Source organism: Bufo bufo, chromosome 10 (genome assembly GCF_905171765.1).
Source record: "Bufo bufo chromosome 10, aBufBuf1.1, whole genome shotgun sequence".
Classification (NCBI taxonomy): Eukaryota; Metazoa; Chordata; class Amphibia; order Anura; family Bufonidae; genus Bufo; species Bufo bufo.
In genome coordinates, this window is record NC_053398.1 from 38,709,519 (window position 1) to 38,725,838 (window position 16,320).

The 16,320-nt window shown below is 42.8% G+C and overlaps 1 protein-coding gene across 1 annotated transcript; it reads right to left on the reverse strand.

Annotated features, from left to right (window-relative positions):
* Positions 1-8,193: 8,193 nt before the first annotated feature.
* INS (insulin) lies at positions 8,194-13,993 on the reverse strand. The gene is made up of 3 exons (XM_040408872.1): positions 13,885-13,993; positions 12,836-13,050; positions 8,194-8,330 (listed from the first exon to the last, which is right to left on the reverse strand). Exons 2-3 carry the CDS (start codon positions 13,029-13,031, stop codon positions 8,194-8,196), a joined length of 333 nt encoding a protein of 110 aa, XP_040264806.1. The 5' UTR covers positions 13,032-13,050; positions 13,885-13,993.
* Positions 13,994-16,320: the final 2,327 nt, after the last annotated feature.

The following is a 16,320-nucleotide window of genomic DNA, read 5'->3' on the forward strand; positions in this document are numbered from 1 at the left end:
GCTTGTCATCTCCCTTAGTGTTATGGGGAGAGGGATGACTATGTCCTATGGTCCAGCAACAGAAAGGGGGATCTCCTTGAGCTTTTTACCAGGAAAGTGCTAAAAAATCACTGAACTCATGACATGTGGACTTTAACCTCTCGCCTAGGTGCATCCACGCATCTCTCCATTTTTTCGGCTAACTTGAATGTTAAGCTTTATTCTCCCGTACTGCTCCTAATATAATATATTTCAGATCCAGTCGTAATGCCCTAAGATAAAAATATTCCCAAATGTTGGATTTTCACTGAATTAATACAGTTGTTTATCCAACATAGCATCGCTACATTACTACGACGGCAGATGATGCAGATCTCTTGGGAGGCCCAGTTTTTAATTACTGTTCTGCTTGAAGTGTTTTAAAGGGCACTTTTCCAAAACCTCCCAATGATTGACAGCCATTCTTCCAAGAGATCCTACAAGGTTCCGTGCACATGCCATAGTTCAGGAGTGATTTTTCGCCCCTCCATACGCATACGGTTTTCATGCAGACATTTCTCTGGGCCGTTTAGAAGGCGTTTTGCTCCACTGATCTAAAAGTGTTGCCAGAGTTTAAAAAGTTAATACATTTTTTTTTCATTTTTCTTTTTTTTTTTATGATATGTTTTTTAACTTTAGCCAAATACTTGCTCGCTGTTGAACGTTACGCGTGGACACTTTGATTTGTTATAAGCGATCTCTCTCTCCTTGGTGTACAAGGATCCCGGGTGCTGAGTGTTGATGTTTCGCATTGTTGTACGGTGAAATTGTTGGCGCTTGGGGATGCCACCTGAGTTAAGTTTTGGGAGAGAAGTGAATCTCCCGACGAACACTAATGTTTATGTGAATATAGTTTACATTTGGGTATAAAACAATTTCCCTCCCCTCGCCTTTCTGCTCTTTCCAACATGTGTTGTTTTGGACTTTCAGAGGCTGACAGATGGGATGTGTCAATGTTAGGAGGGGTGTGAGGGGGACATTTAAACTTTGTCATGAAACGAGGATGTCTACATCTCTGCACGATGCGCTGGAAACAGACTTACTGTACTGTATTAACTATTTCCCTACCCGAGTCCGTTTCTTCCTACTGTGCCTGAGGAATTCCTCCTTTTAATGATGGCTATGAAGGGCTTTATGGTAAAATGAGGACGCAATTAGAAGAAGAAACGAGTGACCAGAATGGCTTTGGCAATTTATTTTACAGCAATGCTAATATTCTAGAACTGGGGAATGCTCACAAATAGGTTTACCTAATGAATATTACTGACAGCCATACCATTGAGAGAAGAAGGAAATGCGTCTTAATGGAAAGATCATCTAGAATTCGTTAGGGCAAAATGGTTAAATCACAAAATTGGGTGTGTGATGATGGCCTCCTTGGAAGTGCGAGATAAAGGAGGATTAGTCATGGAAAGTTCTGCATCAATATCTATTCTTGTCCAGGTTAGTGCTAATCATAAGGCATGTGATAATCAGTCGATATGCTCTTCTAGCTTGATAGGACTTTTCTCTGGCAGTAAGGGGATTCTCTGACTAATACTACACAGGTCTATCTGGGGTCCTCAGTATGGAAGGGAAATAGACTCATCTGAAAGTCAGAGGGAAAGTCAGATGTAATATAAGAAGGCAAATTCCAGCTACATTCTCGCCCCCTCACCCCTGTATTTTTCTCTCAATTATCCTGCATATCTCCCCATCGCATCCCTATAGGATGGCCCTCTCTATGCATATTATCCTCTCAGTACTCTGCGCCAGCTCCCCTTAAGATAAACAATAGAGTAGATCTTGAATGCAGGACGTGAAGGAATGAGAAAAAGAGACCAACAAAGAAATTTCTACTGGCAAGCAGTGCTATCCAACAGGTGCTTAAAAACTGTGTGCAATACAAGCAATAGAAGTCAATGTTAATGCAGGTAAACACTGCCCTGGATTACAGTGAAGGCAAACACTGCTGTCCACACAAGAGGGCAAACACTGGGCTCAACAGAATACAAATAGGACATTGTGTGGGAACAAGGTGCGACAAGCCAAGACAAGTTCCAAAGCAATACCATGTAGAATACATTGATTTCATATTGTATTTTATATTATATTTCGTAGTCTTATAGTTTTATTTTTATAATGTATATATAGCAATTTTATAACCCTATGGGTTCAGGTTTTGGGTTTGATCTTAAACATTACCTCTGTGTTCTGTTAAATTTTTTGACCATGCTCTTATCATTCTCCCTCAAAGAACACGAAGACCTCTGCTACACAGTATTTTGTATTATTAAGGTCACACTACCGAAACGTTGTGCTGAAAAGATAAAAACTGAAAAGAGTTGAATAAGAGAACAGGGATGAGGGTAGACCTTGTCTTGTTGTGATAGGTCACAACACCGTCTGGACGTTAGAGAGGTTCACACTAGATTTGACGGCTGCATGTAGAGGGAGTATTGAGTAATGCATAAAAGGAGGCTAGTGCAGCCCCTCCAGTCAAGGAAAGAAGGCACAGACTCTCACCAAATTAGTGGAAAGTATAGAAAATTTGAGTAGAATGATCTCTATGGTGAAGGACCACCAGCATATGAAGTTGACTCTGTTGTTTGCGTCTTATATAGCGAAGTTGAAATGGCGGTCTTGCTGGGATAGCAATAAATATTAAACCAGCAATACATAGAAAAGCGGTAGAGGTTAAGATGTACATAACGGTCCTGATCAGAGGTGTAATTGTAGCCCCTGGCCCCAAAACTTTGTTAAGGCCCCACTGACCATACTATATAATACTTTTGATCGCAGAGTGTTGCTTTTGGGCCCAGTTGTGGCTGTGACTAGAGATTTGCGATCAATACAAATGAACCAGAGCAGGTTCGGACTAGCCCACAGGGGCACAGGTGAATTACTGATGAGCCCCCTTGAGCAACGCTGGCCCCAAGTCCCGCACCCTCTGCACAAGTGGCTCACGATAAAGTAGACTGACTGCACTAAATAAACACAAGAAGCTCATAGCACCTTGACCACCCTATGGTCATATAAAGAACTAGGTAGATAATTTAGTAAACTACCCAGTTTATTATTAGTGATGAGCGGCAGGGGGCAAATATTAAAATTTGGATATTTCGCAAATATTTGGGGCGAATATTCAACATAAATTAGCGAATTCAAGAATTCGCCATTATTTTCTTGATAATGTAATATGCGCGTATTGCGCCCGCAATACAGGCGTGGGTCACTTTTGCTACATTTTTCAAGCTACTAGAAGTTTCCTGAGATTGGAGAAAATGTTTGGCACAGCAGAACATTACAGAAGCTTTATATGCAGATGGAGTGCTCCAATATATTCGCGATTGCGCAAATTGGCAATTAATGATGCGCATATTTTGGCGCAATATGTGCAACTTCACATTTTAGCAGGTCTGACTACATATTACTGATTGGTGCACTAAGTATTGTTGTGAACTTGTGACATCACAGCACTATGTCTGTAGCATGTCTGTATGGACAGCAGAACCTATCAGCTACACTCTATCACTATCTAACCTACACTGACTATCTCCCACTAACTATCTGTATTATATATATGAGCTAACTAACTAACTAACTAACTAACTAACTATCACAGCAAATCACAGAGCACACCGACACTGCTCTCTCTCTCAGAACTGCTGGCTGCTGGAGAGGTTCTTATATAGTAAATGGGTAGGCAACTTTCCTATTGGTTGCTAGGGATGTTACTAAGCTCAGACAAAGACCTTGCAGCCTTCTCATTGGCCCACAAGTAAGAAGCAGGGAGGGATCATGGGTTCAGATGAAAAAAAATCTAGAATATTCCCGAATACGAATATGTAGCACTATATTCTAAATCTTCGCGAATTCTCGAAGTGGCGATATTCGCGATTAAAATTCGCAATTCGAATATTCGCTCCCAACACTATTTATTATCATAGAAGACTTCTAGGCACAGAGGTTGTCCAGCCAGAATACTCTTTCCCCAGGGATCCGCCTTGTATGTCTCTGTCACTTTGATATTACTAATGCTGTTTTGCTGTTAAAGAGCTTGAAAAAGATTAGATACGGTCTGGGGAGATCCCACAGTTTCATAGATTACTTTTAAACGCAATTGGGCACTTTAGATAGAATCCGAATTCAATTTTTTTTTAAAAAATGTGCTCATCTCTAGTTGTGACATCTGGACAGGGTTGGACTGGGGACCCTTGGGTCCACCATACAAAATTATTCTCGGGGTCCCTACCATATCATCAATAAAGTCTAATAGGTTTTAAATAAAAAATAGCAGACCCAAATGGCAACTTACTGTCTCCAAAGGTTGCCCCAAATGTTTTTTTTTCTCCTGGAACTTTGGGGCCTACTATGGTGCCAGAGACTGGGCCCACCAAAGGATTCTCTGGTACTCTGGTGGGCCAGTCCAATGCTGTGTGTGTACCCCTACATCTGAGTCCATGGTTCAGACAGCTGCTGTAATCTATACATGTTCAAAGCTTATTTAGTCGTATTGTAATGCACAGTCCTGCATAGCTCCCAACTTTTGAAAAGAAGGAAATGCGTGCAGCAAATTTTTTCCGCATAAGGCCATGCCTCTAACTCCGCCCAAAACATAACTATACACCTAACCCCACCCAGCCCCTAAATGCCCCCACATAGTAATTATCCCCCCTTTATGGCACTACACCGTAGTTATGCCCACATTGTGCCACCTTCACAGTAGTTATGTCCAGATATATGCCCCTTCACAGGTTATGCCCAAATATGTGCCACCTTCACAGATTACACCCAGATATGTGACCCCTCACAGTAGTTATGCCCTGATATGTACCCCCTCACAGTAGTTATTCCCAGATATGTGTCCCTTCACAGTAGTTATGTCCAGATATGTGCCCCCTCATAATAGTTATGTCCAGATATGTGCTACTTTTACAGTATTATGCCCAGATATGCACCCCCTACAGTAGTTATGCCCAGATATGTGCCCCCACAGTAGTTATGCCCAGATATGTGCCCCCCACAGTAGTTATGCCCTGATATGCGCCCCCCCCCCCACAGTAGTTATGCCCAGATATGTGTCCCTTCACAGTAGTTATGTCCAGATATGTGCCGCCCCACAGTAGTTATGTCCAGATATGTGCTACTTTCACAGTATTATGCCCATATATGTGCCCCTTTCATAGTATTATGCCCAGATATGTGACCCTCACAGTAGTTATGCCCACATATGGGCCCCTCACAGTAGTTATGCCCAGATATGTGCCCCTTCACAGTAGTTATGCCCAGATATGTGCCCCTCACTGTAGTTATGGCCAGATATGCGCCCCCTCACAGTAGTTATGCCTAGAAATATGTGCCCCTCACAGTAGTTATGGATAGATATGTGCCCCCTCACAGTAGTTATGCCCTGATATATGCCCCTTCACAATAGTTTTGCCCTGATATGTGCCCCCTCACAGTAATATGCCCAGTTATGTGCCCCCTTACAGTAATATGCCCAGGTATATGCCCCCTTCACAGGAAGTAAAAAAAAAAACTCTACATAGTCACCTGGTTCCTCCGATGATCTACCCAGCAGCAGCAGCAGGATACACACAGAGATGCTGGTCTGTGTAGGAGGAGCACAACTGACTCCCAGCAGCCCCCTACCCAGCAGTGTGGAGCGCTGAAAGGGGAGGAATGATGAAGCTGGGAGCTTCCTGCTTCATCATTACAGGCAACTGTCTCTGCATCCTATGGAAGCATAGACAGCAGCCTGATAGCGGGATGTACCTCCCCTTTTTCGGGACCGCAGGACAGCCACTGAAATCTGGGACTGTCCTGTCAGATTGGTTGGGCGGTATGGTCCTGTCTCCTCCTTTTGTTTATGGTATCAGCGCTCCTCCCATTCAAACCACGTATTTTTAATTAGTAGGAGACTACATAAGGGTAATTCTGTATTGTCTCAGTCTGGTTTCGAAGGCCATATGAAATAGTGAGCTTTTGGGTTTTGTTCACATGGGACAGTGCTGCATGGTTGCTGTTTTTGCTGTGTTGTGGTGGGGCTGTTCCTGTTGGTTGGTGTGGCCCAGTGCCAGTGGGTGCTGGTGTTCACCATGTGGCGTCATGCCGAATTAGAGTAGGGACCCGCTCAAAAGAGACACCTTGACTGGCTGAGTGGGCCTTTGCATTTTGATAAAAACATGTACTACGTTCCTCATGGACACATTTACAAATTCTGCTGAGAAGCAATAGATTAATGCAAGGCATGTGGATGTGCGGTCCATGTCTTCATTTCTACAGATTGGCATTATTGTAATGTAGTCGGCTTACTTTCAGATTCAGCTACAGGCAAAGCAATGTGGTACTCATTAGACGGGTATATAATGGGCATACGGTACAATGAAGTACAGAAGTAAACATACAAGAAGCCATGTTCAGTTTTGGCCATACCATAGTGAATGTCCACGCTGCCTTTACCTGTGTATATTATACGCTATATAATGTTAAATATTTCTTCTGCAAGTACAATAATGTTTGCTTAGTCTCCACCACGACCCCACATCTGCAGCAAATCATTCCGACACCCTGACGTTTCTAGATCTGCATCAGTTTGATCCGCTGCTCAGTGCGCTCCAGCTGCAGTATATCCCTCATTTTTCCAACCTCTGCAGCAGAGCATCACCCCTATTAACTAGACTTTCTGCACGAGCTTACAAAATGTTTTCCCATAAAACTATTCTTTCAACTTGCAGGACTTTATGTTATTAATCAGCCCCCCCCCCCCCCTTCCCTGAATATCACAATGCTATGCTATTTCTCACCCTCCCATCTCGAGCTGCGGCTCAATTATTTGTCACAGATCTGCAGACCATTTACCCTGAGCTAATTCCCTATAAGTGCCTTGCAGAACGTTACTCTATTAACCCCCTTCTAGCCGCTGAAGAGTGTTGCTCCCCTTTAACCTTTCAACCTCTCTCCCCCCTCCTTCAGCACCAGAGACAAAGCACAGAGCTCCCAGCTGCCTTGGAGCAGGAAGCCCCCCGTCTCGCAGAGAGGGGGGCCATCAGACTGGGGCGTTCAGTCTCAGGGCTTTCCGAGGGGGCTTGAGGTTTGCTTTTTTGAAATGAAGCCAAACAGGGGGTCAGTTCAGGATAAGAACGCGGGGGGCGGTGAGGAATAGGGGGGTTTGGGGGGCCGGGTAGGCAACAGCGAGTGGCTTTCAGCCAACAGTCAAGACACCCCCTCCCCTTCAAGCCATAACTTCTTCTTTAATAGAAAGCAGCACTGCTTCTCTTACAATGGGATATAAGGTCTTTTGGCTTTGTCTACCCCCGTGTCCTCTTATACACCCCTTTAAAAAATCCCAAAGATTGCATACCCTGTTTCACCACCAATTTAACCTCTCCCCCGCCATGGCAGCCTGATTCGCTGAATGAAGTGTTTTGCCATTCTATATGATAATTTAATTGTGGTTTTGGTCTGAAAAATGTGAAGTAGCTACGAGGTGGAATTTGCTTTTGTTGCTCGTACACAATGTATTTTTCCCTCTCTTGTTTCCTGTTGGTTGGAAGTAAAATCTGCCAGCTAATCACAGCAGCTGCCGGCCTGATGACAGCCCCCGAGCCTATAAATCCTGGCTTAATGTATTTATAAATCAAACTTATTATACACACAGTAGCGGCGTTAAATAATACCAGAAGAAGTGCTTTATGGCTTCCATTTATTTGTATTCAGCCAGCCAGAGAGGATGGATAGGTACAGGACACATATTATGAAAAGAGGCTTTGTATAACATCAAGGCATTTCACCCCATTCAGTGTCAGAAAAAGAACCGGGTTAACGAAATTCCTCTCACAATCTCTCCCACTTGTTCACTGTCACCCCGTCCCTCGCTTGGTTACTTTCGGGAGACTTGATACCCTTGCATGAACCCGTTCTTTTTGTAAGCTTTTGCCACCTGTCCTTCAATATTCCACTTGTGTCTTTTTGCAGTCGGAAACTATGTTAGAACAGTCCTTACGTGTTAATATCTTCATCTCAAAGTGGTGATTATTTTTTTTTTTTGGGATTCCGATATAAAAAAGATTAGCAAAAAGACAGAATAGGAATATCAGAGGGTGTTGATACAGGTAGCTGGTAATATTACATAACTGATCTGCCTAGAAGGAATCGTTTAGGTAAGTGCCCTTATTACTGCCCCAGGAGCGCTCAGTTGCAGTAGTTTTCGAGTTCGTACAATGAGCATGTGCTATGGCAGCACTGTTCCACAATGCCTCTCTTCCTCATCTGAAAGTCCTGTGATGGGAGCTGCATCCCGTCCAGCTCATTGCCTTGAGGTCCGTTCACTGGAGGAAAAAAAAAATGACATAGTAGATTATTTGAGTGGATTAGGTTCTGGCCTCAGGAGTGGACTGGGGGCTTAAAGTGGCCCAGGAAATAAACCTTAAAGTGGCCTCATGTTGTAGGTGGGTCCAAAGAAAGCAGGGCAACACAACTTGACATGGCCAATACAAATCGGTAGGGACAACAGTAGCAGGCGAGGCCAGCAATACCATAGTACAGCACAAAATACCACCCCAGAAGAACCAAATACCCAAAATTCTACTGCCCCACTACAGCATTCAACTATCTCAGTCCTGAGGCCGGTAATACAGTTGAATTCAGGAGCTGATGCCCCTAGCATTAATTAATGCTGAGAGCATCAGATCATTTTGTACCCAGCCGACAACTGTGAGGGGGGCTCTGATGGCCCCCTGGGCATTGGCCCATCGAGAAATTTCCCTGTTGGGTCTATGACCAATCCACCACTGGCCTCTTTCAATCTCTATCTCTTTTTTTTTTCTCTCTCTCTCCTTCACTCTCCAAATCAAATCTCAAGAAATCTACATGGGATATCAATTTTAAACCCCCTCTCTCTTACTTTCTCTGAAAAAAAAATTCTCGAATTGAATCTCAAGAAATTCTAATTTTGATGAATCAAATGTTTCTCAAAATTTGGGTTGCATTTCAATTCTGGAGTCTTTTTTCTCCCTCTTTCTTTTTATCTCTCGTTCTGTCTCTCTTTCTCTGGAAAAATTCTCTCGAACTGAATCTCAAGAAATTCAGATTTTAACAAATCAGAATAAAAAAAAAATATTGGGTCAAATTTTGATTCTAGACTATCTTTCTCTCTCTTTCTCTCTGTAGAAATTCAGACTCTAACAAATTAGAATTTTTTGGGTTGAATGTTGGTTCTAAAGAATCGATTAGCTCATCACTGGCAGCATCCATATTATACCTTTCATTTGGATAACTGAGTAGACATATTTTTTAGTCCTATGGAACATATAAACAGATATCACCATGAGCTGACCTGACTAGTTACTGCAACATATTAGACTCTGCTCGCAATAGTGCCATGGTTCACATATAATGTGTCTGACAGGTTTCTGCCAGGTAATATGCATGTGCATACTATGTTAGAGCAATATGTTTGGGGTATGCACCAGAATAAGCTCTGTTACGGTTCCTCCAGCCACGGCTGCCTCCGTGCGACAGCAGCCTCCAGTTGCCAGGAGAACCAAGGCTGCTGGGTGGCCATTCTGACAATGGAGCCCTGGGCCAATGAGGTGACATGCTGGGGCTCCAGAGCATCAGGGCGTACTGCTGGCAGCTCCACCAGGCTTGCAGGGACGACAGTGTGAGCTGCTTCCACATCAGTATAAAAGGCCGGCAACTGCATGTGCAGGTGCCGATGAAGCTCTTGTCCTCTGGCTCTCTCTGCTGTTCCCTTTAGCTTTAGATTCCTGAACTGATATTGTGACTACGTTTTTTTGCTTCTGGCGAATTGGTTTTGTATTGTTCTCCTGGTTCTGACTTTTTAACGTGTTTGCCTCTGGTGTTTTTTGTACGTCATTGTCCGACTGGCATTTGACCCTTTTTCGCACAACTTCTCTCTTAGTGTTTGTCGGTTTGTAGATCCTTGTTTGTGTGTCACCCTCACACTTATTCCAGCGTACGGACGGCTGCCCAAATGTGGGGTCACTGCCTAGGGCAGTGATGGAGAACCTTTTAGAGACCGAGTGCACAAACTGCAACCCAAAATCTACTTATTTATCGCAAAGTGCCTATACGGTAATTTACCCTAAATTCTACAGTCCAATATAGTGTATCTTCCATGTACTTTACCATTTAGCTATAATATCCTGCCTACATTCAGTGCTCTGCCTGTGCTGTTCATAGTGCGCCCTCCGCTGGTGAATGGCATATCGGTACACCATAGACTTTTTCCAGGTCGCAGGTGCCCACAGAGAGGGCTCTGAGTGCCGCCTCTGGCACCTGAGCCATAGGTTCGCCACCATTGGCCTAGGGTGACCGTGAAAGTAGGTAGGAATAGTGGGTCAGAGAAGTTTTAGGGCTGCACTATCCCTGTTTGTGTGTGACAAAGCTCCCCGTGTATGCGTCAAACGCATCCACAGCTCTCCATTCATCCAACTGAGGCCAAAAATGTGTAAAATTGGCAACTAGCTGCTATATATATATATATATATATATATATAAAAGAAACAGCTATGACATGTGTGAATAAATACACTTGTTTTTTTCACCATCTACAGAGGAGTGCTATGGATTTCTTGTATATTCATGTACCCAGGATCAAGGGTTGAACGCTGGCACCCGGATTGCTACGTATAAGAAGTGCTGCCCTATTTTGGAAATCTCTCTCTCTCTATATATATATATATATATATTTCTGTCTGATGCTTAAGAGCTGTTAGATTGAGGCAGATTTAGTATAACTTGTTATTTATTGCTCTAAATTCCTTCTCTTTCCATGCTTAGGAGTCCACTGGGCAGTCCTATCAGGGATTGACATCTATTTCTGTATGCACACTCATGCAAGGAAGTTTGTCAATAACTGAGTATGACCACCCACTGGACTCCTAAGCCCAAAATAAGCAGAGATTTAGACCAATAAAATATATATCAATCTGCTCAGCTCCTCCCGTTCTTGAACATTCTGCTTGCAGGCCGAGTTTCATTTTAATTGTGTCAGGTCCTCTTTAAGTGCTTGCAATTTATTATAATATTTTCAATTTCTGCAAGAAAATTTAGACTAGAACATTCAGAATCACAGGTGCATATCCATAAAGCAAACATGATTGATGAAAAAGAAAATGGCTGCACACCGTTATACATACAAACAATAGAGCTAAGAAATGGGGATCATTCTAAATAAAAGTGGTATCATACCTACTATAAATGAGTCAATGGAAGCTCTTAGCGCACATATTTGATCAAACGTGTGTCGGGCCCATCTACCAGGCATCAAGGTGGTTTCCGCAGACGGGTCCCTAACACTAATATACTGCCTCTCTTTGGACTTCCCTTAGCCTACTATTTTCAGGGCAGTGAGAGGCAGTATATTAGTGTCAGGTACCCGTCTGCGGAAACCACCTTGATGCCTGGTAGATGGGCCCGACACACGTTTGATCAAATATGTGCGCTAAGAGCTTCCATTGACTCATTTATAGTAGGTATGATACCACTTTTATTTAGAATGATCCCCATTTCTTAGCTCCATTGTTTGTATGTATAATGGTGTGCAGCCATTTTCTTTTTTTATCAATATTTTGTATTTCTTAACAAATTCTTAATATTGCCATCTAGTCAAAGCAGTCTACTGTAATGGCATAGTTACGAGAAAGAAAAATGCCTTGTTAAAGTTTGGACCACCAAGCCATGTAGAGAAAAATATTATAGTGGAATTTATTCTAGCATTGTTTTGTATTGTTACACCAAACTTTAAATTTTTCTGAAAAGTGGGCATGGCGTGGGTGGGGTTTACACCAGAAACCGGTGTAAACTAAAGCTCAGATCTTTGCTAGCTCATAGCTGGCTGGGATTTCACTTTTTGGCACATAGAAGGCCAGAAATGGGCCATATTTATTAAGATGTTTATGTAGTTTAATACTGTAAATTACTGCATCTTGCTCCAGCACAAAGTAAATCAAGATTGGCATATAAATTCCCCCCATAGAGTTTCTGGTGAACAAAGGCACTTAAATATACAAAACATTTTTTGTATTGCCATTGAATATTGGTAAGGTGCACTCATTTAGCTATTTCTGTACCTTCTGTAAACTTTAATGGTGCATGTTTGATCACTTGTCCCAACCGCGACTGCTTAGACCAGGGATGGCCAACCTGAGGCTCTCCAGCTGTTGCAAAACTACAACTCCCAGCATGCCCAGACTGCCTAAAGCTAGCAGCCTACAGCAGGGCATGGTGGGAGTTATAGTTTTACAACAGCTGGAGAGCCGCAGGTTGGCCATGCCTGGCTTAGACCATATACCCAAAATATTACTGCATATGGTTGCTTTTAGAGTATTACGTCTAGGGTTGAAAACATATTGTGGTTTAAGTACAACGTTTACGAATAGCAAATGAGAGCAGGTTCCCACGGTTGAGCAATCTATACTCATCTAGTTCCCATTGCTCGGTTGTGGCTCCCTGACTCACTGACTCTCTTCTCAGGACTTTTCGTTCCCATCCACACAGATGTGTTGACATGCTCTGCAGTAGCCAATGACTGGACTCAGCAGTGACATGTGCACAAGCGGCGCATGATCCAAAAGTGATATGATGCTTAGGACACGTCACTCCTGAGGTCAGTCATTGGCTACAGTGCCACACATGTCTCTGTCCATGTGGAACTTGACAGAAGGAGATTGAAAGTCCAGTGAAGAAAGTTCAAGAGCTAGGGAGCCAGAAGGAGTTGTGGGGAACAGATAAGCATGGATTTCTCCACAGGTCCCACTGAAGGGGGCAAATAAAAAATTTCAAAATTAAAACAACCACCTTAAAGCACTATTCAGCTTACCTAATGGTTGTTCAAGGTCTCTTCTGACCTTTGGATAGTAGTAGAAACCTCTTTCTCCACACACCAAGTATAAGGCTTCTACAAGGTGAGGCCCACATAGGTGCTGGTTGGCTAAGGCTTGGGTGGTGGGTGTAAATACAAAGAGAAGAATTGCCAGAGGGAGACACTGAATCCACAAGGCCATGATGAAAAAAATGGAGGATCTGTGTAGACAAGAGTAAAGGAACACTTAACAATGACCTGCAAGTGAATCTGTCACCACAAACTGTGACTTTTATCTGCAGTAATATATGTGTAATACTGCAGATGAAGAAACTAGATCACTATTTTTTATTTTCCTACTGCCACCCTGCTCCCCCATTGTCAGGCTTTAAAGCAGAGCTGAACTACTGAACTAGAGAAGTACAGTGTGTCGAGAATCGCTTTACAACAACCAGCCTCTGCCAGACAACCCTGTCTTGCACCTTGCAGCACTGCTTAGCACCAAGGGCACCCAAACTACCACCAGGCAGGAGAACCCAAACACTAGGGTGTGCCCCAAAGGGAAAAAGACGTGCACCCTTCCCATCACTGCACAGCCCTGGGAGTGTCCAAACTGTGAGTACAACTACTCCTGTCATCCATGAATTGTAAATTCATTGCTATCTTATGGCTACAAGTCACCGTGTGACCCTAACCTTAAAGAGTTCAAGTAAATTCAGAGAACATGGTCAAATATTGCAGAATATCATAAACTTAACACTGACATTAATCTATATGTATGCATAAACGGTAAGAGGTGTTAAGGTTTTATGCTGTGGATATAGGCTTTTAACTCTTAAGAATACCAGATTGGTTGGGTCAATGGGTAGAAATGAATAAGAGATAAAGGGACTCAGGGATTAAGCTAAAATATTTATTTTGCTTAGCTCTACATGCACATCAAAACCTCTACATATTTACATAGTCAATACAGTCGAAAAAATACACAAGTCCATCAAGTTGAACCAAGGGATGGTTTGATAGCCTTCCAAATCCTGTCCACAATGACATGACACTTACCTGGACAAGTGCTACAGGAGGATCAAGTGGGTCTGGTGTAAAGGAGAGATGCCAGATGTGAGTGTGATCTTCCTGCTCCTGCATACCCATTTTATAGATCATGGAGCACCTTAGCTAAGCACCTTGCCAAATTCTGCTGGCTCATTAGCCAATCCTCTCACGAAGGTGAACAGTTACCTATTACCTCTGAACATAAGGATCATTGATTTAACTTCTCAGCATCATCACTTTGTTCGTTGATGACAAGACCACCTGCCAATTCATTCCTAGAAAATGAATGCACATGATGGATAATGAATGAATATCTGCAGTCACATTGGTATATATATACAGTATATACAGTATATATATATATATATATATATATATACAGTGGTCCCTCAAGTTACAATATTGGGACAACCATCATAAGTTGAAACCATTTTAACTTGAGTCCATAACTCAATGGAAAACTGGTAATTGGTTCCAAAGACCAAAAATGTCATCCAAGGATAAGAAAAAGTAAAGCTTTAAGAAAAATATTACCAGTGAAATGGCCATGTTGATTGGCTGGATCTGCGTCTGAGGTATCACATAGTAACATAGTAACATAGTACATAAGGCCTAAAAAAGACATCTGTCCATCCAGTTCGGCCTGTCATCCTGCAAGTTGATCCAGAGGAAGGCAAAAAAAAAAACTGTGAGGTAGAAGCCAATTTTCCCCACTTTAGGGGAATAAAAAATTCCTTCCCGACTCCAATCAGGCAATCAGAATAACTCCCTGGATCAACGACCCCTCTCTAGTAGCTATAGCCTGTAATATTATTACGCTCCAGAAATACATCCAGGCCCCTCTTGAATTCCTTTATTGTACTCACCATCACCACCTCCTCAGGCAGAGAGTTCCATAGTCTCACTGCTCTTACCGTAAAGAATCCTCTTCTATGTTTGTGTACAAACCTTCTTTCCTCCAGACGCAGAGGATGTCCCCTCGTCACAGTCACAGTCCTGGGGATAAATAGATGATGGGATAGATCTCTGTACTGACCCCTGATATATTTATACATAGTTAATTAGATCTCCCTCAGTCGTCTTTTTTCTAAAGTGAATAACCCTAATTTTGATAATCTTTCAGGGTACTGTAGTTTTTGGGGGGGGGGGGGGGGGGGGGGGGGGGGGGGGGGGGGGGGGGGGCTGTAGTTGCCCCATTCCAGTTATTACTTTAGTTGCCCTCCTCTGGACCCTCTCCAGCTCTGCTATGTCTGCCTTGTTCACAGGAGCCCAGAACTGTACACAGTACTCCATGTGTGGTCTGACTAGCTATTTGTAAAGTGGTAGGACTATGTTCTTATCACGGGCATCTATGCCCCTTTTGATGCAACCCATTATCGTATTGGCCTTGGCAGCAGGTGCCTCACACTGTTTTCTACAGCTTAGTTTGCTATTCATTAAAATTCCTAGATCCTTTTCCATGTCAGTGTTACCCAGTGTTTTACCATTTAGTATGTACGGGTGACTTGCATTATTCCTTCCCATGTGCATAACTTTACATTCAGTGTTAAACCTCATCTGCCACTTATCTGCCAAGCCTCCAATCTATCCAGATCCCTCTGTAGTAGTATACTGTCCTCTTCAGTGTTAATTACTTTACACAGTTTAGTGTCATCTGCAAAATTGATACTTTACTATGCAAGCCTTCTACAAGATCATTAATAAATATATTGACCCCTGAGGTACCCCACTAGTACAGTGACCCAATCTGAGTGTGTACCGTTAATAACCACCCTCTGTTTTCTATCATTGAGCCAGTTACTTACCCACATACAGACGTTGTATGTTGAGTCTAGCTCAACCTACGATGGCCCAGAAAAGACCATTGTACATTATGTTGAAAATATTGTCTCTTGACACCATTGTATCTTGAGTGACCACTGTATATATCTTAATGACAAGTGATGTGATTAAAGGGGTTGTCCGGGTTCAGACAACCCCTTTTGGTGTGCCTTTTTAGGAGATCCGGTGATGTATCGGGCTCGCCATGAGGAAAGCTTGGTGGAGGCTTCCATCCAGCAGTGAGCCCAGTGAGGTCACCGGTAGTGAGGAGCAGGGGCAATATTTGAATTCGCCATATTTTGTTAATATTTGGTAGAATATTTGTCATATATTCACGAATTTGAGCTTATTTTCTTGATCGCGAAAAATCGGCAATGTAATATTCGCGTAATGAGCACAAAATACAGACGTGGGTCATTATAGCTACATTTTTCAAGCTGTTAGAAGTTTCCTGAGACTGGAGAAAATGGTTAGCACGGCAGAACATTACAATAGCTTTATATGCAGATAGAGTGCTCCAATATATTTGCGATTGCAAAATCGGCACTAATGCTGTGAATATTTTGGCGCAATATGTGCAACTTCACATTTTAACAGGTCTGACTTGTTATTAGTGATTG

Coding starts and splice junctions, on each gene's coding strand:
- INS (XM_040408872.1), bottom strand. CDS start 13,031: ATGGCCTTGTGGATTCAGTGTCTCCCTCTGGCAATTCTTCTCTTTGTA. Junction 8,331..12,835: donor ACCATTAGGTAAGCTGAATA/GTGCTTTAAGGT, acceptor TTTTTCCTCCAG/TGAACGGACCTCAAGGCAAT.